Raw genomic sequence first — 26,463 nt, 5'->3', positions numbered from 1 at the left:
AAAAAAAAATGTTGTTAATAAAAGTTCTATGTTTTATATATAGGCTAAAGTGAGTTTGACGTTGTATTTTGCTGATGCCGAACTGCCTCTAATTCGAAAGTTAAAGTAAAATGCGCACGGCGCTTTTAAGCTATTTAAAAGCGAAGGAAAGCGAGGAAAAGAGGGAAAATTCAAACAAACAATTGCTTTTACGCCGAATTGCCGCTGTTTGAAAGTGAAAGTAAAATGGGCACACCGCTTTTACAAGCTATTTAAAAGCAAAGGAAAGCGAGGAAAAGAGGGAATGCCCCCGCCCCTGCCCCCACGGTGATACAGGTATTACCGGTGTTGTTACACGTCGATTAACCAGTGGGAAAATTTCCTCACCGTCACAACCCTATTGACTAGTACTGTACATTTAAATAGGTCATATGATGCGATTACAATTTTTCCTTTCTCTTTGGAGTGTTACAAGCTCTTGGTGCATAAAGAAGATCTGTAAAGTTGCAAAGACTAAAGTCTCAAATCCAATGAGATATTCTTTATAAAAGTTAAGAGTCAGCCACGCCTACCTAAAGCGGCTCGTTCTAACCACCCCCCACATACCTACATCACTATTTGGGCGGCGTTATGCAACTCTTCCCACATCTTCACGCAAAGAAAGAAGGTGTAACTTTTATTCTCGCTGTAGTATTGTTGCTGCCGCCGCCGCCATGTCGTGAAGGCGCTGTGTGCTTCATTGAGAAAGCGAAACTACTTTGTTTGGCCTTCTAAAAGAGGACAATATCCGCTTTTTGGATAATTTCAGTCTCCTTCGTCAATCCTTCATACCTTTCCTACCTGTCCAGAAACGTTCTGCTTCACAGCTCGCTCTGTGAATACTAAATCGATTGCAAATGTGCCTTCTGACTTGTATTCCTCCTTGGCTATAACATTAAGGGCGCATGGAACATTTTCTTGGCAGGAGATGCCACTTTTTTACAGTTTCCTTCATCTCTCCTTATTTTTTAAAGGCGCTCTCTGCTGTTTTTTCTACCACAAAATTTTGGCTTGTGCCAATGGGAAGAAAAAAATACAGCAAGTCTCAGGAGCCATTGGAGAACATCAAACAAATGTGTGTGTGCACACACCATCTGATTTACCTGCAAAGTAAACAAACAGCAGAGAGAGAAATATTGAAAATGAAGAGCAGTCCTGGACTCTTGCAGTTCGAGCATGTGGCTGACACACGGTCTGATCCAGTATGTGTGTATGATACACTGTGTCTAATGTATAACGTATACAGAGCTCTCAGACTGGACATAATGCACGTACTAAAGCTCTTTTCATAATGCAAATGACTGAGTCAAGAGGGGGGAGTGGAGAGAGAGTACAGTGTGTGTAGTTGATGTGCTTGTGTTGGCAGTGTTTCAGCATTCCACATTCCAGTGTGATATTCTGCACGGTGACCTTAGAAAACCCACCACACACACACAAAGTGCTTTCCTTTGACACCAGTGCTGGTCACATTCTCTACATCTCTTAATTTAGTCTCTGATTTCTCTCATCCAATCTTTAACCATAGCCTTTAACCTTACAATTCTTTATTTCTTTGTCTTACTTCCTTCCATGTCAAGCCATGACTTGTAAATATTCAGAGGGGTGGTGTGTGTTTTGCTCTCAGAATTCCTCACTCAGATCTGTGTGTGATCAAACACTGGATTAAAATCCATCACCTCCTGTTTAGCTCTGATAGTTACTAAAGAATATTGAGGTTCTCATGTGCCTGAGTCCTACAGGCACAAAAGTAGGACACACACACACACAAGCATGTTCTGGTGACAGCTGCAGTTACACACACACTGAACGCTTACACTCACCCCATCTAAGAATTCTACCATCAACTTGATCTCTAGAACTATTATGTTCTCAAGTATTCTAGAACCCTTGGAGTATTGTAGAACTCTCAGAATTATGTTCTAGAACTCAGAGTAATGTGCTAGGAATCTCAAGAGTACTGTTAGAACTCTCAGAATAATGTTTTAGAACCCTCAGAGCAATGTTACATGCCACTGTACAGCACTCAGTGTTCTAGAATCCTCAAAGTAACACACTATAGCACTCATTATAATGTTCTAGAACCCTTACTACTAGAACTCTCAGAGTAATTTTCCAGAACCCCTGAGAGTAATTTGCTAGAACATTCAGAGTAACGAAATGTGCTACTGTATAACACTCAATATTCTAGAACCCTCAGATGAATGTTCCAGAACTCTCAAAGTAATCTTCTAGAATCCTCATGATAATAATATTCTAGAACTATCAAGGTAATGTGCTAGATCTCACAACAACAACGTTGTGACATTGTAACAATGTTGTAACAACTCAACTCAGTATAGTGTGCTAGAACTTTCACTGTTCTACAATTCAAAATAAAACTTACTATAACTAAGCACTTAAAAGTTTATACTTACTGAATGGACTTGTCATATTTTAAAATTTAGGTTATCAATACAGTATATCAATATATCTGTTAAAAGGATTTTGCATACTGTATTTGTTTTGCATTAGATAGATGCTCAAAAGTTCACTATTAGCTTGCTAAATAAAGTCACACCCTCCTTATAAACTATGTTAACCTTAAATGACCCAAGTCGACTTGCACAGAACACCTTCAGGCACTGCAATGAGCTCTTTGCACAAATAAAACCCTGCATGCGCACCTGTGTGATAACGTCAAATGCCTGAATGCGTGTCAAAGAGAGAAAATTTTTTTAGAGAGAATGTGACAGAGAGATTAAGAGTTTTGAACATAAAAAGGCAGTTTATCCTAATCAGCACACAGACACAAACACACCTGAGAGGTCAAAAACACAGACACCCACACAGCATGTGAGCACATGATCCAGATATCACTCTTGTGTTTGCCTGTATGTGTTTAAACACTTTCACTTCCTTTAATCAAGGGATCCACTCCAAGACCAAAGGTGAAATATGGGATTATACACACACACACACACACACACATTTACTTAGCTGTCTAAAAGACTTCTTTTGTTTTTCGACCAAGCTAATTATAAATTGTTCAGACTAACCCTACTCCAAAACCTAACACTTTTGCAAATAAATAAAATATTTAAATAAATAAAATAACTTTTATTCGGCAAGGACACATTAAACTGATCAAAAGTGACAGTAAAGGCAAACAAATGCTGTTCTTTTGAACTTTCTATTTATCACATCCTGAAAAAAAATGTATCACAGTTTCCATAAAATTATTAAGCAATGAGCAGCAAATCCGTATATTAGAATAATTTCTGAAGGATCATGTGACACTGAAGACTGGAGTAATGATGCTGAAAATTCAGCTTTGCATCACAGAAATACATTATATTTTAAAATATATTCAAATAGAAAACAGAAAAGTTTTTACTGTAGCCCAAACTTTCAAACAGTTATTTTTGCTATTTTGCCCAGTTGTATTTATAGACATCACAGGCTACAGGCCAGCTAGGGAAATATAAAGAGCATATGTACAATAAAATGTATAACATTTATCTTCTGTTCCTTCTAAACACACAAGTGAGGCTTGTGACATGCTCGCATAAGGAGTCAGCCAGACTATTTGTGTGTATTCTGCAAATAAGACTAGCACATATTCCATGCCAGATGTGAAATATTCTGTGTGTGTCTGTGATGCTTAAACATTGCTCAGCATCATTTAAACGCTTATACTGTAATGCTAAAATTTCCTGACCAGATCTCCTGCACACATACACAAACATAAAGGCTTTGTATGTGGAAGTGTGTGTCAAGTGTTCCTTATGAAATGCCTCCACAAGGATAGTAAACCCTAAAATAACCTAAATTTTTGGGGACCACCCAACGGTCTATATGTATACAGACACATAGAAGTGTTTATGCTAAATATCTCTGAATAAATATTACTGCATTCTCCTCACATACAGTACATTCAATAATGCACAAAATAAGAAATATTCACAGACAACTCAACTGTTATTTGAACAAATCATTTGAGAGCTTTCTGGTCAGTGTGAATATTTGGCTTTCAACGGATGGAGCAGATATTAAAATTTGTTTGCAGTTACAGAAAGCCAAACAAAATCCTTGAACCGTGCCATGCAAAACCACTATCTTTGTTTGCACAATATGTGTGTGTGCACAAGTGTAAATGTCCCAGTGCCTGTTGCAAAAGGAGAAAGACTGCAGAAGTCAAATAAATACATGTTTCTGAGCTCTGATGAAATTCAGAGAGCTTGTGTGAATACCGTAAGTTTGTATTAGTTTGGCTCTGAGACTAAACGAGGCCTACAGATGGATATTTGCTTCATAGCTGCAGGGTTTAATGTGACAGAAAGATTGCAAATCTGCAATATGCATGCAGCTGAATATTCATGCGAGACGAATGATGCGGTTCAAAATAGAGTACTGTACAGTCATTTATTATGGACACGCTCTCTTTCGTTCTTATGTGTAGGAGGCAGCTCCGGGCAACTAGCCATGCGACATAAATATGTGTGACGCTGAAAATCCTCACTATATTTGTAAATGTATTTCTCTCTCCCGCTCTTTCTTACTAATGTGGTACTTAAGATATTACCCTTAAAAACCCATCTGAGAGAACTGATGTCTATCCCAACATTAGGCAACAGACTCCATGTGAACTGTCGTTGCCCTTATAGAACCCTGAATGGAGCCCAGACAAGGTATGTTGGGTTATTTGGTTGCCATGACACCAGCCTAAGGCGCAGAATGCCACGGAATTCATAAATTTTGGACGAATAAATCAAAAGTAGCCACTGCCACTTAATTCAAATAGCAGTATGAACTAGTGTCTGTGAATATTAAAATGCAAAAAGACGGTTTAAATATGAATCCTGCATGTTCCGCTTGCCTCTGTATGTATGAATGGCGGAAACGCGGTTTTGTTTACCACACAAATACTGAAGCACGCATGACGCTCGCGGTAATTTTCAGCCTCTGCGTCTCACTATACGACGGCATGAACACAAAAACTTAATCCCCAGAGCTGCTGTGAGAGTCACTTCGCAAGAATTTTACCGTTTCATTTGAGAAAACTAGCATCATCATACTGTATACACACAGTAGCTTCATGGCAACCTGTCAAAATAAAAGTACGGTTTAACATGTAACAGAAATATATTACTCTTGTATTACTTTTGTACAGTATAATGAACATCTTTAAATATTCCATTTTCTATCAAATTTAAATAAACCAATTAAATGATAAAAATAAATATTACAACCAGATTAATCCCTTAATTGTAGAAAGAAATAATACAATTATTAGCCTATTAAAAAATGTTTTAAAAGAATACTCACACAATCTTTCTTCCATGTATTAATTTCAACGGTAAACCTTGCCAAAAAATTAAAGGGTTTAATTTTAATTTTATTTAAAATAAATGTTTAATGCCTTCATTTGATTTTTGAAACAAGAATTTCTGGGGGGGAGAAAGAAAGAAAAGGTTTGTAGGGCCCTATTGTTCAAAATGTTGAAATTGAGACTTTTGGACTTATTTTTTCACTGAAATAAATGTTTTTTTAATTACACAGAGAGTAAAGTACTGAAAAAAGGTACCGTTGGTACCGGCACCGAAATTCAGGTACCAATACCGGTACAGTACCGGTTAAAATGTGAACGGTACCCAACCCTAGTTACAAAAGACTTCCATTTCAAATAAATGCTGTTATTTTTTATGTTCTGTTCATCAAAGAAAGCTGAAAAAATGCACCATGAATATGAAGCAGCTAGGGGTGTAACGACTCACTCGTTTTCTCGATGCATCGATTACAAACCCTGACGATGCAATGCATTGATCTTGAACATGGATTTTTTAATCGTGAATCATCGATTTCGGACAGTAATCGATTTAAAATGATTCGATTCGAATTTAATTGTGAATCAAATTGAATCGAATCATTCTGAATTTGCAAAGATCGTTCTTGAATCAAATCGAAAACCTATGAATCGTGAATCGAATCAAATCGCTGTCTACCCAAAGATTCACAGCCCTAGAAGCAGCACAACTGTTTTCAACATTGATAACAATAAATGTTTCCTGAGCAGTAAATCCGTATATTAGAATGATTTCTGAAGGATCATGTGACACTGAAGACTGGAGTAATGATGCTGAAAATTCATAGCTTTCAGCTTTACATCACAGTAATAAATTACATTTTAACATATATTCAAATAAAAAGAGAGGTATTTCAAATTGTGAAAATATTGTACAATAATACTATTTTACTGTATTTTTGATTAAATAAATGTAGCCTTGGTGAGAATAATTAGAAACATTTTTTTTAATTCTTACAAACCCCAAACTTTTAAAGAGTGTATATGCAAGTAAGGTAATAACAATTAATTCTCAGATTTTAAATGCTGAATACTCTGCATGAACAACAACGAAAGTCAATGAGACACTTCCAAACTAACATCTTTAAAAAATAAAAATTCTTTCACATTATGTTTGAAAAAGAGAAAATTGCTAATTACACTAGACCAGTATGTTTGAGGAATATCAATATATAATGTGCATGCTGATATAGTTGTAAAAAAAACTGTTTATAAAAATAAAATGACCAGTTCACAACAGATATCTTTTATCTTCTAGGGGAAAAAACCAAACATTGATGATTATCTTGCTCTCTAGGCTGAGAATGCCCTTCCCCTACTACCAATCAGCAAGTATCAAAATCACATTTAATGGCTGTGACGTAAATAAAGTATTTTTCAACAATGTGTCAACACAGAACACTAAATGTATTGTCTAGCCATTTTATGTTTTTTTAATAGATAAAAGTAGCATAGCCTTTGTCAAAAAGTTTGCAAAAAGAGAAAAACAGGTGCCAAAGGACTGAACACACACTCACTCACACACATATATACACTCTCAAATGTATGCCGAAACATGTACGTATGCAAATACACACCGATTCTTCTATGGGAACTCATAATTAAGCGCACACAGAGCTCAACACACCCGTATGCACAAACAAAAACGCTTCTGTATGTTGATGCATATGTATAAGGCCTGCAGTGATCTAATGCAAACACACACAGACACACAAACACTTTATATTTGCCTATTAACATACTAATCATGCGCTATCCCACCATCACTTCATCCGGTGGCATACAGGGGCCCTCTGTCTCAGCACACAAAAACACACACACTTTATTTCTCGCACTCTCTCTTTCTCTCGTTTATCCTGTTATCTCTGTAAACAAACAACAGCCTCTCCTCTACTCCGACAGACCGGGGGGGGTTGCCTTTCATTGTCTTAAGAGCGGGAAGATGCTCCCGTCTGATGAATGGGGCTTTCTGGAGCTGAGAGCCATGAAGCTATACACACTCTCATTTACAGGCCTGTTTTTCACACTCTTATTATGAAACACGCACACACAGCCTTTCTTTCCCTTGTTATCCCATCCCCCTGTTCCTTGCCGTTTTCTCTCCGGTTTCATCCCTTGTTCTTTGCGTTCTTTCCCGCTCACCGAGACGGCCTAGATCTGTGTCCAAACTGCTTTCCAGGCCTATTCCCTTACACACAAACGCATGCCAGAATTGATTTGCTGTATTTCTGTTGTGCTTGTCAACGGTTTTCCCTAACTAGGAGCTTCAAAAAAACACAACACCTTCACACTTTCGCATGCTTTAAGTAACACCAGATAGAATTGATTTATGATGGCTCTGCCTTTCACTGAGAAAGACAAGCCACTGAGTTTTGTGCCCTTCGTGCATCTGCTGGAAGAGGAAACATTTGGAGTCGTGAAGCCCATGGGAGACCAAACTGGCCTTTAGGAAACGGCTCAGGTTATTCTGAAAAACCTGTGGTGTTTTGTTTTGTTTTTTAAATGAGAACGTATAGTGTCACAACAAAAGAAATTCAACATACAGCATGAACAGTGAAATTCGATTTGCACCTTATTAACTCTAAGAAGCCAGTTTTATTCTAATTTTTCCCACAATAAAGTTTTACAGTACTACAAACAGTACTAAATGTTCACGATATCATATGACCAAATACTTGAAATATAATTTTTTTTTTTATTTAAATAACTGTCCCATTATCAGACACTTTTTCTGATTAAATTAATTAATCAAGACTGTGATTATAGTGCACTTCTACAATGGGAACAGAGAAAGCTTTTTAGAATAAAAAAAAATTATTCAATAGAATTGTTAGTTATGAGTTTGATTCAATCTAATGACTCCTTCATTAAGTGAATCGGTCAAAATGAGTTAACTGACTCCCTGAACAAGCAAGTCACATTCAGTCTTATATTCAACCTTTTACAATGTTTTTTGTTTAGTATATAAACAATACTAATAATATATATGCAGCAATATAATTATATCATTTACCTTCATAAATTATTAAATAACTTTAAATCATTTTTGAAAGAGTAATTTCTTCAGAAGTATTAATTGTTGAAGGAATCGTTCAGGAACCAGAATTGCTAAGTGGAACCAGAATCCAGATTCCTATTAAAAAGATGGATGAAAAATGCCTGTACTTAAAAAAAAAAAAACATGTCGATGTCCTACAAAGTCGATCGAGAGAGAGAAAAAAAGCAAGCATACAAGCGCCACCTCCCCACACACACGTCCACACAAATATGCAAAACAAAAATCAAATTGTATAAAAAATTAATTGACGTAACTGTTGAGCTGAAAATAGAAGGACATATCAAGACGGCGGGCCGACGCTGGGGTTGAGCCCCCCGAGAGAGCAGCAGAGAATGGGTGAAAAGAGAGAGAGGGAGAGGGAGAGGAAGAAAGGATCAGAGGGAGAGAGGTTGGCAGCGATGAGCTTCTGGCACCTTCTACATAGAGCTCACCGTACATCATGCCAAAAAATGGCAGAAGAGGCTGCCCCCATTCCCTCGCCTTTTCTCCATCTCCCTCTCTCTCGCCCCTCGGCAATCTTGATCATCCCTTTCTCCCCTTTCTAAAGAGGTTTTATCTAATGAGCTCCATGAGAATTCAATCTAACTGCACTAATGCAGAACTTCAACTTCTATAGATTGGAGTTATGGCTCAACTTTCCACGGCTCTTGCGTTGTATTTGCGTGTGTGTGTGTGTGTGTAATGAGTAGGCCTGCGCTGTTACTGAGCTCGGCATTGTGTTCTCTTGACTCGTAACCAGAGTCGTTGTGAGTGGGCCACATTACTGTCTCTCTATCTCTTACTCTCCAGGCATACACAAACACTTTTTTACTTTTTTCTTTTCAATCTTTCAGCCTTCTGACAATAATAGGAAATGCTATTTTACCATTTATTTTCTTATTTTAATAAGATCATGCACTTACAGATTTTTAGAAATACAGATATTTAGAAAATTATTTTTCAGAGCAAGTTCTATATCTATATCTATCTATCTATCTATCTATCTATCTATCTCTCTCTATATATATATATATATATATATATATTACATTTAAAATGTTTTGAAAATGTGTGTATGTGCGTGTGTGTATAACTATCTATATATTTATATATATATATATATATAATATACACACTCTTACACATTTTCAAAACATTTTGAATAATATTATATAAAATTTGATCTGAAAAATAATATTCTAAATATTTTGAAAATGTGTAATTAAAATAAGAAAATAAATTGTAACATTATAAATAATAACATTATAACAATAAATCAATGCATGTTTTAACACTGATTTTTCACTAAATTAACAAGTATTAACAAGAAAAACATGTATATGTATTATGCAATACAATGATTCAATGTGTTAAACAGCATTTACCTTTTTACATTTGTATTAAAACATTTTAATGAATGAAAAATTAATGCAAGGACTGCATAAATAAATAAATAAATAAAAATTTGAAATGATTCATAGAAATTAATACATTTTAAAATGCCGTTCAAAAACAATCTTTATTATAGATCCGAAATGATCTATAATAGAGTGATATGAAAGGATTGATATTTAGAATGTTGAATATCATAAGCAAAATCCTATAATCGTATATTACAGATAAATTGTAAATAGCACAATGTAGACACACAGATTTCATGTTAAACAAAAAAAAAAACTACAGAAAGAGCAGCTACTGAGAAGAGAAAACGTTCACCACGTTTCAGGTTTTTACATTTCCTTTTCTGTCTGTCCCTCGTGCGAGTTTAAAAGCAGGTGCTCATTCAGTAGAGCTGATGCTGGTATGTTTGTGTTAACATGTTTCACTTTTACAGTCCTTCCTTTGTGCTCTTAAAAAGCCCATACATGTCTGTGGGGAGCTGAGAAATGCTGAGAAAGTAAAACCCAGAGTAACATGCAGGTCTACAGTTATACTTCACATCTTTCTTGAACAAATCCATTGGAATAAATAAAAAATGAAGACTTAAAGATCACAAAAATAGTGAAAAAATGCCAGAAGCTTAGCGCCGCGGTGGCATATTTAAGCAATAAACCCAACGCCCAGGTGAGTCAGAGAAGTGCACAGTCCTAAATATAGGACAAATGTAGGATTACGGAAAATAATGAGAGGAGATTCTCTACAAAAAAAAAGAACTATGACCTAAGGAGGTGGATTTTCCTTCCATTTCAACAGTCTATCAGACTTTCAGAAAGAGCCAGGAAGACAGGATGAGTGACGGAGACAAAGAAGGAGAGAGGAGGATGAAGAAGAGTGATGAAAGAAAAAGAGATGCGTTATGTACACTGGCTCGAAGTGAATGACGACTGCTGAAATAATCTGTTTAACAGCTATTCCAAACATTTCATTTTGAAACAAAACACTCCCACAATGCCACATCCAGACAGAGAGAACTCACTACTGCATGCTCTTATGCATGTGCTCATTTCAGAAACAGGTCAAGCCTTAAAGTCCAAGCAAAAAAGCAATTTTTTTTTCATAATAATAAATTAAACAATTAAAAAATATAGTAGTAATTACTCAAATAAAACATAATTTACAAAAAAAACAATACATTAATTTGTTACTAATAATCTGATGTGTAATAAGTTATAAAATAAATACAAATTACAATATATAGTAGAATCAATTAAGATTTTTCTTCTAAATTTAACAGGCATTTTTACTTCTAAAAGCTGCCGTTAAACATAAAACATTTTTCACACCTCTTCAATGGCTAAATATGAAATTTCCTGTGTGGAGTGTTAAAGTAGGAAAAAGGTTTATATTATGTTCTCATAATAATGATATAATAGCAGCACTAACAATACAGCCCTGGATATAAAATTGATATTCTCTTTACCCAAAAGCCACATCCCTCTATTAGGACGACTTTCCCCATAATCACCATTCTTAATGGAAACACATTTAACACGCATTTACCTTCAATACACCTGGATTACTACTTAGAGTCTTGTATAAAGAAACGATTAATTTCACATTTCATTTTAAGATTGAAAAATACGTCTAAATTTAGCAAAATATGGAACACTTTCGAGTCAAATCCCAAAAACCCTGTTAAGCACAGGATAGTGGTTTAAGATTCAGGCTCTGAATCCAAACTCTGGCGATCCATTTTTTATGCATTTAAAATGGAAAGCATTTAATAAGAAAAAAGCCAAACTCTCCAGCTACCTATTACTGCACTAACAAGAAAAATTGGTTTAGGTTAGTGAAGTACACTGTTTTTTTTTTAAGTGAACAGTTACTTTTCTGTGTTTTAAAACGGCAAGAAAGAGAGCTGAAAATGAGTGCCCTGAGCTCATATACACACACACACACACACACACACATCTTCCCGCACCAATGGCGTTGCAATAGTGCCAACTAGAGCAATTACTGTAGCGACTCCCATAGCCGTCCTTTTTCTTGTTCTCTCTTGCTTTCTTATGGACACAAAAGAGGAATATTCGATTTGAGAGTGTGACAACGAAGGCCACATTTAATAGTGATAAACAGAGTTTGTGTGAATAAACAATCACAAGGACAAAATAAACACAAGGCAAAGCAATAAATGAAATAAACAGCTGAGCCATTGCATTTATGACAAAGAATGCAGAGATATTTTTTGGCACACACAACAAATACCTGATTTGAACTGTCAGTCTATTTCAAATTAGGATAATTGTGGTGTTAGTTAGGAATGCACAACTGAAATCAAGAATAAAATAACAGCTAAAAAAAATACTGAATGCCCTCAACCAGAGCAGCACATGGGGACTGGGTGCGTCTGGGTTGAGAAAGGCCCCCTGAGCTCTGGCACAGGATGCCAAGGGCCTGGGTATTGTGCGCAGCTGCCCTGCAGGGTGCCAGTCTCCGGCGAGGCTATTTGGAGCCTGATAAAAGCAGCAGTGCACACTGGAATTAGCCTGATAAGATAAGACCGCAGTACAGCAGCAAACATTTTGAGCGGGCAGCGCAATGGCCAACCCTGCTGGGGACACAGTGAACCAGTGCGTGCGCTGACCAAGACACTGAAAGACAGACATGAAACTGTTAAGCTGGTTTAAAATTCAGCTGCTTATAGTTTGTTAACGGCTCTTTTAATGAATGGTTTGAACTATTATACCATGAAAAAAATGGGACAAATATGCACTTTTTTTTCCATAATTGTGGTTTGTTTGCAGTACTATAAAATGAAAATGAATTAGCAACAACAGCAAAACACAAAGAAAGCAAGAAAGCAATTTCAGATTTGTAATCACAGGATTATGGATCAGTTGGCCTGAGTGTGTTTGGCCAGTCAGATCTTGTGTGCATCAGAGAGAGTGTTAGCCGTGTCAGAAAAAGTGTTTGGCAGTGAGCGTATGAGACCGTCCTAGTAACTTATCCATGAATACACACACACTCACTCCAAAAGGATACGACTCTAAAACACACTGCCAATGAGAAAACAAGATGGCACTGAAGAATTGAAAAGGCCACCCGTATTGTGTTTTCTTGTGAATACAACCAACATACTATTTATATTAAACAGTCACACAACAAAACAAAGCATCCTATTATAAACAATAAAACATCACAAAAAGTATAAAAATGGCACAAATATGAGTTATTCACATTTCAGCAGGGTTTCCATTTAATTTGTATTTTTTAATTTCTTGGAAGGATTTATGTTTACATGGCAGGTATTAATCTGTAGAATTAATAGATTTAAACAATGTTTTAGTGTACAAATGTCTCCATAAGGCACAAAATAATTCGGATTTGAATGCAGCTGGACATGATTTATTCTATAAAGAGCATAACCAGAGAGATTATAAATTAAATACATACATTTACATGAATTTCTCTAAATTTTTAAGACTTTTTTTGTGCCTATAAATCACTACTTTAAAAATAGCTCTTATTAGTGTACAAACGTTTCCACAAAGCACAAAATCACCCTGAGATCTGAATGCTGAATTTGCATGCTTTTTAAAATTACTGTAATTTTTTTCATGCCTACAAATCACAACTTTAAAATTCCTAGATTTTTCCATGACCGTGGGAACCCTGTTTGAAGTGTAATTTCGTCTCTGGCTGCAGAACACAGACACTCAAAGCAAGTGTTTATAAGTGTGCTGGATGTGATGGTGATTATGTGGGTGTCATCTTACCCTGAATTCTGACCCCTCTTAAATAAACACATTCAAGTATCAGTAGCCGTAAGGCCAGAGAAAGAGAGCGTAACCCACTGACCTGGCATGTGGATGAAGTAGGCCAAGTACAGGTCCAGCTCCTTGACGGACACTCCGATGTGGTGCGGCTGCACGCACAGGGTGTGGTTCGAGCACTGCGGGGACTTGATCAGTCTCTCTCCGTCCGTGCTCTCCAGTGGGCTCCCCTTGAACAGGATCACCATCACCAGGTCTAGGCGCCAGACCTTGTCGGCCTGCCGCAGGCAGTCGATGCGGCGGACCTTGCCTTTCTGGTCGGGGTTGGACAGCACGCAGCAAGGCGGCTTCTTCCCTGTGATGGTGAGCACGAAGTCTTCACGGAACTCCGGCCGGATGTCCTTGCGCAATTTGGCCAGCAGTCGCGACGCCCACTTCTGCTTGATCTCGGGCTTCTCGCCCAGGAGTTCATCTTTGACGGCGCGCTCCTCATCCTTGGACATGCGCTTCTCGTGCTTTTTGAAGTACTTGCGCTTGCGGGCCTGCAGGTTGAACCAGGTGTAGGAGAACGCCCGCACGTGTGGGAGAAGAGCCTCGATGAAGGGATGGAATTCATCCTGGAGGGATGGAGAGATGGAGGGAGAGACGGGAAGCAGGGGAGAGGAGAGGAGGGAAGGGGAGAAGACGTTATAATCTCAGAGCATTATTCGGCGGCGCTTTGTGAAGGAAGGTACGGGAAACATGTGAGTGCTTGTTTGCCAGGATGACAAACACACACAAACACACACACACAAACATTCGTCATAAGCATCGCATAAATACAGACAATGTTATGCTAATTTAGAATTTAGAACAAGAATTCCTATCCAAAATATATAATAAAACTACCGACATGCTATTAAGAAAAAAAACTAAAACATACTAAATTATAAGTAACCTCACTTTTTTCTTCTGCATTCTTTTACAAAGACATTTTTGCATTTCAAAAGATCCTTTCTCAGTTCAAAACAATGATGTTTTTGAGGGACAGACGTAAAGAGTCCACAACAGCTGCTCACTGTCGCTTGTGCCAAACCGCACAACCAACCCCTGCTACCGCACATCCTGATCCAAACTATATCGCCACATGGCACAGACACAGAAGCAGCACGCCACAGACAAAACGCACAAGCCATGCAGCAAAACAACTAAAAATGTCTGTAGTTACCATTCTGCACTTTCATCATAAACCCTGCTGGCCGAAATGGAGTGGAAAAACAAGTGAAATGTCTTCTCCGCACTTAACTCGACACTACATGCCCCAATTATTAGAGCACAATATCAGAGGTTTTTTTTTATGTTGTTGCAAAAGGTAAAAAAACTGAAGAAGAAAAAAAAAAGAACAAGTTAAAATTGTCAAAATGTCCAGTCGAAGACGAAAAAAAAATTCAGAAAATCTTGGAGGAAGCCAAACAGTGACAGCTCTGGAGGTACAAAAACAAGAAATGCACGAGAGGAATATTTAATACACAAAACAGACAGGGGGAAATGAGAGGGGAAAAAAAGTTAGCAAAAAAAAAGGGGGGGGGATTTTGCCAGCCACTAAAACCAAAAATTAAATATTACATATGAACACAAGAAAGCGGACAATGAAATCGCTCGTAATCAAAAAGTATTGTACTCACTGTTAGAGAAAAAAACGTACACAAATACACAAATACCGCAACAAAGAGGAAAAAAACGTTTGGCAAAGCAGTAAGTGGTGTTTGTTCAGATATGCGTGCTCTGCATTCGACTCACAGAGAGCGATAGATAGACAGAGAATGGGAGATAGACAGAGAGAAAGAGAGAGAGACAGAGAGGGGGTAGAGAGGAGTGAATGGTGAGCGCAAAAAAAAACGAGAGAACCAAATCAATGTTGGAAGAGCGCGTACGACCGCTGGCAAACCCGATAGAAGCTTCCTTTTTTCCCCTTTTTCCTCTCCAACTCTATCTCTCTCTTCCTCTCCATGCTCTTTTCCTAGCCATTGCCTCAGAGTGTGCCAGCGCGAAGCTGAGCCCACCTATTTGGCACCGGGTGCCCGATCGCTCAGCCAATACGCACGCTTGAAGGGCTGAATGGGAGGGAGGGTGAAAGAGATGGAGCGAGAGAGCGCTGGGGGAGATAGTGTAGGGTTCGGTCAGTAGGTTGGCTCCTTACTTTGCCAAATTAACAAGTTCCTATCTTGTGCAACTGCAAAGTCCAGAGCACATTAATTTTACATGCGCCAATCAGCGGCGCTGCCCGTAGTCCATTCCCACCCCAATTTACCTCCATTTTCCTCCTCTTGTCTTCAAGAACCGAGCTCAGATGCACACACGCACTTTTGCCATTTTCACCAATACACTTGCCATCACTTCCATCGCGCGAGCACACAGCAGTGTCCCCGTTTGCCCCGTCCCCTCCCTCCATTGAGCGGCGTGTGAACACGCGGGCCAGAACTCCCAGCAGACGCTACAGACCAGCAGCTGCCTTTAGATTCGGCACACAAACAAAGAGCAAAGACAGAGACATGGTCCACAGCAGAACAACATTCTCTCTCTGAACTCTATCTGAGAATGTGACCACGTCAGATATGAACGGTTGGCCACATTAAAAACATTTGTTAGTTTTTTTTTTTTTAAGAACAACAAAAAAGTATTTCACATTAAAATGCTTCTATAAGAAAGTGTATTAATAGTTGTTTCCTTTAAAAAACAAACTAAAATCCCTATTCTCCTTATAATGCTTTTTACAAAACTGCAACTCTATAGCAGGATTCAACAACTAACTTACAACTATTAATTTTTACTTGTCTTGCCAGTATTTTCAACAGTAAGTAACCAAAATGTTTTTGCCAAATAATAGCCCAACCTCAAAAAAGTCAAAACATTTTTTTTATAAAATATTAAGTATTCTTTACAAAAATTATAATAATAAAAATAATAGATTAATTTGCAACAATAGAATTAAAATGCTATAATGAAATTAATAATGAAACATGATGGATTTAATTTTATAAACACCCTTTTACAGGAAAACAGTGACATACTGTGATTTATTCTTTTGAACCCATTCTAACTGATGCATCCAAGACTAGCGCAAATCAGTCTCGCAATTTCAAAGTCCTCACATAAGTTAGCCAGCTACCATGTTCATATATATAAATCAGCAAGATTTGCAATAACAAGTCAACACATCACTGAAAAGCCAAAAGTTTTAGTTTGCAAAGGCACATGTAGGCTACATTATCAACGAACACTAGATGTAATGACAACACAGTCTGGCCTGAAACTCTCTCACAATGGCCCTGAGCCGTAGCACACAAAACATTCAATGATTAAATCCTGCTCCAAACTATATGTACAACGTATTAAAGGAATGCAGTCAATCCCTGTTCGCAATGATCTGTTATGATCCATAGACAGAGCCAGGGAATCGCTAGCTTGAGCAGATTTGTATCAAGTGATTTAATCTGGTTTAATCCCTACAATGAGTTTACGCAACATATGCCACTCTCTCAGGGCTACGCGACACCTTAGGGCGACCAGCAGGCCCATCTGAGACCACCGGGTGAAGCAGCCTCATTTTCAAAGCAACTCACTGCAGACTATGCTGTTGCCAGTAGGCGCCTGCTATGTAAATGCAGCGTTTCCTAACAAACAAAGCCGACCGTCAGGTTGGTGTGTCATTTTGTTTTTAAATGTTCCATTGGCTTGCAATTCACTTTGCATAATTCCAATCCAAATGAAAGGAAAGTTCTTCACAATTCATATCAGTTGCCTTTGTACAGATCAAGGTGTCTTGGTATTTCGTTTTTGCCTATGTTGCTACAGTTCTAATTTGGTTTGACAAGACTACATGGATTTTGTGTCTGATACATTTATTTACATGAAGCAATTTCAATGTCTGCAAACAAAGAAAGTGTCTGACCTGAGGGGGGGAAAGTGTCAGTAACAAATTCATTGTTCTTGCTTGAATTATTGGTTGAATGATTGCAGCAAATCTGACATGATTTTGGATGAAGCAAACTTTATGACAGCATGAACTTTGTGTTGCTGTCATGAGAATAAATTAGTATGCAAGCATAAACGGCCTATAAAACAGCGTTTGCGCATGTTCCCCAGCAAGCTTGCTGGATTATTTCACTGCCGAATGCCCTTATTGAAACTCTTTTATACCACAGCCTATCTTATCGTTGTATGACACTCTCCTCTCTAAACAGCCAGCGACCTTTGTTTTACGCAAGAGAAAGGAGAGGCTAGAGGAAGTTAAAAAAAAAGTTTGAGAAAGAGAGAGAGACAAAAAAGGCGAGATTTCTGCGAAAGGCTGTCTCACTCTGCTGCGTACTGCTTGTGTGTTTTGTCTGTAGCTATAGCAAGGCCTACTTCTTCCAGAAAAAGAGAGAGAAAGGCTGAGATTGTGAAAAGAAAATTCGGCAGCGCACACATTCAGACTATATCCAGAATCCGTGCTGAAATGTCCTGTTACTCTATATATTAATATTACACCACACGATACGCAAATCCCACCCAAGTTAAGTGTCCTATAGCCTAACATCGATCAATTCGATCAAATTTCCACTCTGGTCTTTTTTTGTTTGTTTTTTTGTGGGGGCTCATTAAATGTCTAACGTTAGCTACAGTAATATCTGACATTTTTAAAGATTTTAGTTTGTATGGTTGCCCTTTATTCTAGCCAATGCCAAGAAATGTTTGACCCACCCTCACTGAACAACACAGTCTTAATTGTTACTCGAAAGTAACCTTTTTTATTTTACGTAACACTGAAACGTAAGGTAACGAAACAAATTCAGGGACAATAACGACAAAAAAACGGTTCAAATGTTTAAAAAAAAAAAAAAGATACCATACCTCTGGCCTCTATTCTTTTAAGATGATTGTTTTAGTCTTTTCCATTGCTTTCTTTTCTTAATTTTTTTTAGAAACAATAGCCTATATGATATTCTTAATCGCCTAAAACGATGGACCTGTAAACTTCTAACGGTTTTTTTTTTTTTTAAATCGCGTTGGCGGGAGTTTGAGCTCCTTCACTGGCGCGAGACAGAAAAAAAGGCTGCGGATAGAGTGAAGCAGACACTCGCGCGGCTGATGCGAGAGAGCCGAGAAATCTGACATGAACTGGGGAATTTTTGCATGAAATATTTCCCTCAAAATATAATGAAACTTGTATGAAAATAGATTCACAACAGGCGGGAAAAAAAGAGCATTTCTTCATATGAAAAGGCCAAATCTATTCAGATCACTAGAGGACATCACCATAATTTGCATATGTCCTGAATAATATTTAATTTTTTTTTCTAGTTCTAAAGTACAAAAATGGAAAAAACGAAATCGAATATATCATCAAAGAAATATTTCCAGGAACTGGGAACCAGCCGAATAGCGTATGCTACCATTTTGGGACATTTAATAACTGAAAAATCAGCAAGTAAAATATTTTTAAAAAAAAACAATATTTACGTGCCCCTTGCGCATCCTGCCATATTTTATCTAGCTATAAACCGAATTTATGAAGCAATTACAATCGGGTTGACACTGAGGGCTTTTTTACACCGTCACTTTTTAATATTTCTTCGAAGAATATCTTTGTAGAATATAGGCTATTACTATTATTTCATCTTTCATCTTTCAAAATCTTCTATAAACCTGACAACCAATTCAAACATAGGCTATGTTTTAAAACAGAAATCACGAGTCATTAATCTACGATCTAAACTGTGACAGATGACTTTAATAGGTCTGTCTGCCAGTGATAATGTGTGTCTCGTATAGACTAAATAACATGCATAAATATAGTGCTGTAGCTGTAAAATAGGCATGTCCTGAATAATATTTTTTTTTTTCTAGTTCTAAAGTACAAAAATGGAAAAAACGAAATCGAATATATCATCAAAGAAATATTTCCAGGAACTGGGAACCAGCCGAATAGCGTATGCTACCATTTTGGGACATTTAATAACTGAAAAATCAGCAAGTAAAATATTTAAAAAAAAAAAACAATATTTACGTGCCCCTTGCGCATCCTGCCATATTTTATCTAGCTATAAACCGAATTTATGAAGCAATTACAATCGGGTTGACACTGAGGGCTTTTTTACACCGTCACTTTTTAATATTTCTTCGAAGAATATCTTTGTAGAATATAGGCTATTACTATTATTTCATCTTTCATCTTTCAAAATCTTCTATAAACCTGACAACCAATTCAAACATAGGCTATGTTTTAAAACAGAAATCACGAGTCATTAATCTACGATCTAAACTGTGACAGATGACTTTAATAGGTCTGTCTGCCAGTGATAATGTGTGTCTCGTATAGACTAAATAACATGCATAAATATAGTGCTGTAGCTGTAAAATAGGAAAATATTTCATCACGCGATTCTATGTCTATGCACGTAGAGACCAAGCAACCAAGCTAAGATTTTTAACCAAAGCATGTAACCTGAGGATCAAATTAATTAAAATAAATTGTACTTACAAATCAGAGACGGAGGAATTAATGTGGAATTAATTCAGTTTTATAAACAGACGCGTTTCCAAGATGCATCTGGGTGTAATTTATGTGATTTCAGCTCCACGGGTAAATATTCCTAATTCACACAGAAATTGTGTTTTTCTTTTAAAAAAAGTTAGTTGACATTTGACTACGAGCACAAAAGACAACCTGCACAAGGCGAATCACAACATATTTCCTTCAGACTAACGCTAGTCTATCCCCTGAAAGTTATTCAATAGCTACCACACACTAAATTTGATATTATTATGAATATAAACATTTAGATGTGATTTGGATACCATAATTTCACAGTAGCCTATTACCGTTTGTTCAGGTGTCAGTCTGTCTATTAGCTACAGGAGCACAGCTGTAAGAACAACACTCTGATTTCTATTTAGAGACGCCTGTTAAATACCGTTAGGAAAGTAAAACATTCATCATATGAATGAGGGTGTTTCCGTCCGCTGGAACATGTGTCTAGATCAGAGAACTGGACTGGATGGGTGAGATCATTCAGCAGACTGATGAAGTGTAAACTGGAAAAAATGCAGAGACTAGCACGGCATGACACCACAGCATTGAGCCGCTTACGCAGCGACTAAATACAACCGATCCGACTGCCCAACCACACTAAATACTGATACTGCCTACTGTGGGAGCAATGCACTCTCCCCTCTGTCTGTGTGTGTGTGTGTGTGTGTGTGTGTACCTGTTTTTCTATTCTGGTGGGGACTTAAACCTGAATACACACAGACTCATGGGGACTCGTGTCACGGTGGGGACCTAAATTGTGGTCCCCACGGGTAAACAAGCTAATAAATCACACAGAATGAAGTTTTTTGAAAATCTAAAAATGCAGAAAGTTACCTGTGAGGGGTAGGTTTAGGGGTAGGGTTGGTGTAGGGCAATAGAATATATGATCTGTACAGTAGAAAAACCATTACGCCTATGGAGAGTCGCCACAAGGATAGCAAACCAGACATGCGTGTGTGTGTGTGTGTGTGTGTGTGTGAGAGAGAGAGAGAGAGAGAGAGAGAGAGAGAGAGACAAGATCTCCATTTGTGGACGACCTTAAAGGTAAATGATTCATAAAGACAGCAGATATTGTTTTTAATATTAAAATGCAAAGAGTTTTGATAGAGGCAGCGATAGTGTGTAAAAGTACATTTCTATTAAAAATAATAATAATTCACAGTAGCCTAAAGCATTTTTTTTGTGAGCCGTATGATACCTTTATTATAAACTATTGTTATACATAAAATTAACCTAGCATTAAAATGTAGTTTTAAACAAATATCATTCCACCACATAAAGTGTCAGTTTTGGCCTGTCCCATCACAAAGGTCTTGACCTTCACAACTGTATCAAATAAAATTATTATATTATCATCTATTCAATTCTATGGTAATAACCACAGCTTAATTATTAGGCTAAATTAGCAGCTGTCACTCATTATTGTTTTTTTAATATTATTATTATTATTTAATTTTTTTTAGCTGTAAAAATGTAAACAAAAAACGGTATTTACATTATCAACATTTTCACTGACAATTTGATTAAAAAGAAACCATGTTTCAGAGTTTCAGGCCATATTGAGCCCTATTTGTGAAAAACGCCATAAGCGATTATAATAATAGATGTTACAAGCAATTATACTAAAAAGACATCAGAAAAATAGTTGTCTTCAGAAATCGCACCTGTTTCTGTGACAGCCCTAGACTGTAAAAATTGGTACGTTTCCTAACACGGATGGGATGATTTAATTCAGTGGCTCTATCAGAAGTTAGCAAGACTGCTGAAAGCTACATACGCTTCATTTTACTCACCTTAACAATCATTAAAAAAAACAATTAAGTATTGTCCTTCCCTCTGTTCAGTGATGGACCAAGGCATCGGTTCTTAAGCAAGACCGTCGGCTCTCCATCCTACTAAAATCACGACATAAAATGCAACTAAAATAAAATGCATCAATGTAAATAAGATGCAACTGTGGACGGGGCTATGCATCAAAACGCCGCATTCAAGTGACTAACATAAAGTTCTATCACGGTCAGTTGCCCACGACAGAAAATTATTTTTGCATGGCAGAGCTTTATCATTTGTCGTTGTCTTATTCCCACATAATGTAAGACTGATATCCTTCCTCAGTCACTAGGAAGTCGGGCTACTGCATATACATCCAATCACAACCTGTAAACAACTGCATGTAATTATGGTTGATATTTCAGCAGCTCCAGTGCCAAGTGCCAGGTTTAAACTAGAGATGTTCTGAGCTCTCCAACGCACACCCCTCCACCCTCGCTTTCATTCTCATTCTTTTCTTTACCTCCGCCACTCGGCGAGGCGAGGTGCCAACCCTTCTCCTAAACTGGGCATCGTGCCCTACCCTTTATGTAAATGAGGCACCCACCACCTCCTGTCTTTCTGCCACTCCATCTCGCTTTCCATCTTTCTCCTAAATTCTCTCTTCTCCCATTTTTTCTAGTGTTGACTCTAATTCCCTACATTTCTGTCACTCAACTTTTAATTATTCTATCAAACAAACTCGTCTGTCTCACATCTTTCTATGGGAAATCTTCATGCTTCAGTGTATTCACAGATGATATATACCCTATTTCCTGACCAGCCTGTATTGTTATGTCACTATTACACCACACCAAGCACTTCTTCATTATCGCACGCTACAGGGCCATTTCATTTGCATTAAGGGTATTTACAGTAATTGTGCAAAGATCAAACTGACAAACATGCACTAAATACCCACAAACACTCCACTGACAGTTCAAGTGTAAACACAAAACACACACACACTTCTCTCTCATGCACATCCATCTTGCAATATCTTAAGGCAGGGATTCCCAAACCTTTATGTCAGCCAAACCGCTTAGATATAAAATCTTTAATTGACGTACCCCTAAGATTTTAAGTTAAAATTTCAATAATTTAACAACCAACACGGTTGCTTCCAGCTAAAATACAAGTCCTCGACCTATAATATTGCATGCTTTCTCCAGTGAAATAGTCATCTCGTCTGAATCAGGAGAGAAATATGAACATATTAAGCACTGTTTACAAGCGAAAAAAGTCCAAAATTGTTCTAAACAAATACGCTGGTGCATTTGATGTGAGAGAACAACAGGTGATTAACTTTTTCATTGGAGGAAGCATTGTTATGGATGATGAACTGGTATTTTGGCCAGAAGCAATGGTTAAAATGCCTTAATGATGGATTTGTTTCTTACAAACATGCAGCTTTTCACTTCACAAGATGTTAACTGATGGACTGGAGCAGTGTGAATTACTTGTGGATTATTGTGATGTTTTTATCAGCTGTTTGGACGCTCAGTCTGATGGCACCCATTCACTGCATTTCCAACTCAGTGATTCAGTTTTTTATTTTTCTGACATGTTGGTGTTATATCTTTCACTTGGATGTTATAAGTTGCACAGAGTAAATACAGCCGGATAAAACAAAAACTGTGTCCATCTTCATTTCAGGCTGCAAATCAACAAAATGTGATTATTTTAAAGGGGGGTGATTCTTTTCTATACCCACTGTATATCTTGGATGGCCTGAGGTTGAGTACATTTTCATTTTTGGGTAAACTATTCCTTTAAGGGTCTTAGGTTAAAAAAACAACTAATACTGAAAGGTACAACACAAATATTTTTGTCTTAATATCACCCCTTTCATACGTTCAAACTCTGAAGCTACTAACATCCTAGCCAGATCCTCAAGCTTTTACTTTGGTGTAATATTTCTTGAAAAGGTGTAAACTGTCCACAAAAATATCTGCAATTATGCAAGTTTGTGAGAAGCAGCACTTACTGTGAACCGAGCTGCTCTGAAAACCCTGTATTATAAGCTGCATGTGTGTAAATGAACACAGTGCCACTCTTCGCTCTTGAAGTTCACATTGCAAATAGACTATATACTTATGTAAATTGCAGCCTTCGGATTGACCCTGTCTTAAGACTAAGTGCATTTTGTGTATTACAATCTGTTATACTAACAAGGTGATTATTTCTACAACAATGCTTTGGGCCTGTGTAGATTAAGCTTTATTTTCACATCTCAGCTGCACAGACACACTCTGCAGTGGCACGGCAGCACATTTACATAAGGTAAACATTGGCTTGCTGACTAGTCCACTACTTTTCAGGATGACTAGAGAAAACGAGTAGCCGTGCAAGCCCTAGATCAACAACACGAACACAAAACACAAATGCCTCACCGGTCACACTCACGCACACTCTGTGATGACTGGATATAATTACACTACAATGGCAAAGGTGAGAGTGAATGGCCACTATCTGCATGACACTCACACATGCACAATGAGGTATAATGCCTATGAGGAAATCCATTGTTAAAGAGAAAATAGAGCTGATGGAGGAGTGTGTATAATAGAAAATTAGAGGTTTTGACAAAAGAGTTTTGGCTAAATCACTTAACCCCTTCATATGATGCGATTTCAAGTTTTCCTTTCTCTTTGGAGTGTTACAAGCTCTTGGTGCATAAAGAAGATCTGTAAAGTTGCAAAGACTAAAGTCTCAAATCCAAAGAGATATTCTTTTTAAAAGTTAAGAGTCAACCACGCCTACCTAAAACGGCTCGTTCTACACGCCCCCACATGTCTACGTCACTATGTGGAAATAGTAGCATAATGCCGCCCAAATGTGAAGAAAGAAGGAAGAAAGAAGGCGTGGTTTCAGGAACAGCAGTAGTGTTGATGCAGCCATGTCAGGGAGACGCTGTGTATTTCAGTGCGAAAGCAAAAGCACTTTATTTGGTCTTCCAGAAGTAGATGCAATTAGGAATCATTGGTTAAGATTTATTTACAACAGAACAGCACAACCCAGATGTTCGAATTTGTGCAACGCATTTTATGGACGACAGTTTTTTTAACCTAGACGAGTACAAGGCTGGCTGTGCAATCATATTTTTTATGATGCTGAAAATTCAGCTTTGCATCACAGAAATAAATGACATTTTAAAATATATTCAAATAGAAAACAGTTATTTTAAAATGTAATAATATTTCACAGTATTACTGTTTTTACTGCATTTTTGATCAAATAAATGCAGCCTTGGTGAACATAAGAGACTTAAACAGACCTGAAACCTTTTAACATTAATGTATAAAAAACTGACACTTTGATTGCTGCATGACATTACAAGTTCAGAAATAATTTCCCTTTCATTTCTGACAGTAAACTCTCTCTCTCTGTCAGTATTTGTCTCATCTGTCAGTTGCTTTCTCTCATTAAGTGCTGTCCAGCATTAGTTCTGTCAGTTCAGGACAGGTGCAGTGGTAATGAGAGGGTAACACTGCATGCACTGAGGGCTTTTATAGTAAGCTTAATCCAGGGGGAGAGAATGTGTGTGAGTGTGTGTGCACGCCCATACTGCAGCTGGGGTAAGAATGTGTGTGTTTAAGTGAGAGGGAGAAAGTGTTGTTTGTGTGGCAGTATCTTTGCAAGTGCATTAACTTTCTACCCACAACTTCAAGTTAATGACATTTTCTTCCTTGTGTGTCTAACACTGCCTGCTTGGGAACAAAAAAGTGTGTGTGTGTGTGTGTGTGTGTGTATATATATATATATATATATATTTACAGTTCTTCTTATTCTCAAGACAACCACAAGCATCATCAGCTTCCTAGAGTTTGGAAACAAAATCTGAAACAGCTGGAGCTCTTTTGAGAGCCCTAAAGACACAACCAGAGCCAGAAACAGCCTCTCCATACACATCAAGATATTACCACCTCATCTGTGGTCTCTCAAACTTAAACCTACAGGGCCCTGGATGGACAGAAGCAAGAGAGATATAGAGTAAATGCTGTACAAAGAAAATCATAAACTATTAGGCTAAATAAATAAATAGTTAAGGAAAAAGTGTGGTGCTGCTAACCCATGCAAAACTTGCCAATGTCTGTACTATGCCATTGTGGGTGGTTGCTAAACACATCTGGATGATTTCTAGGCGTTTTTTTTACTGGATCAAGCTAAATAAGCCTGTTTCTGTAATATTGTACTGTACTCCATGGATATGGCTCAGGTTCATCCACTTAATTCAAATCTGATATTGTTTTAAACATTTATTTTATCATTCACTGGTTAAAAATCCAATCATTAAGAAAAAGTAGCATGATGGTATCTCTTGGTATGTGTGTAGTACAAATGAGTTAGACAATGAAATTGAACATAGGCATGTTGAAAAACCTATGTATGAGGAAGGGTAATCAGCAGCAGCACCAATTAGGTAACTAGGAATACACAGAAACACAGATAAAATTTAAAGTGCCCCTTATTATGGATTTTTGAAAATTACCTTTCATGCAGTGTGTCTAAGTGAATGAAAACATCCTGCAAAGTTATAAATCTGAAAGTG

The 26,463-nt window shown here is 37.5% G+C and overlaps 1 protein-coding gene across 14 annotated transcripts in view; it reads right to left on the bottom strand.

Moving 5' to 3' along the window:
• The window catches only part of LOC107583205 (nuclear factor 1 X-type-like), a 96,874-nt gene that overhangs the window by 40,204 nt on the left and 30,207 nt on the right, over positions 1 to 26,463 (bottom strand). For 13 of the 14 annotated variants that reach the window (XM_016269355.1, XM_016269346.1, XM_016269347.1 and 10 more), the window contains one exon: positions 13,635 to 14,166. In XM_016269355.1, the coding sequence (XP_016124841.1) occupies positions 13,635 to 14,166 (532 nt within the window). Of the gene's footprint in view, positions 1 to 13,634; positions 14,167 to 14,756; positions 14,901 to 26,463 lie in introns of those variants that run through there. The other variant, XM_016269350.1, reaches the window with a different exon arrangement.

The sequence above is a fragment of the Sinocyclocheilus grahami genome, unplaced genomic scaffold (genome assembly GCF_001515645.1).
Source record: "Sinocyclocheilus grahami isolate Dianchi unplaced genomic scaffold, SAMN03320097.WGS_v1.1 scaffold51.1, whole genome shotgun sequence".
Taxonomy (NCBI): domain Eukaryota; kingdom Metazoa; phylum Chordata; class Actinopteri; order Cypriniformes; family Cyprinidae; genus Sinocyclocheilus; species Sinocyclocheilus grahami.
The sequence above is the reverse complement of the archived record's forward strand: the minus strand, read 5'-3'. Positions and strand labels throughout refer to the sequence as shown.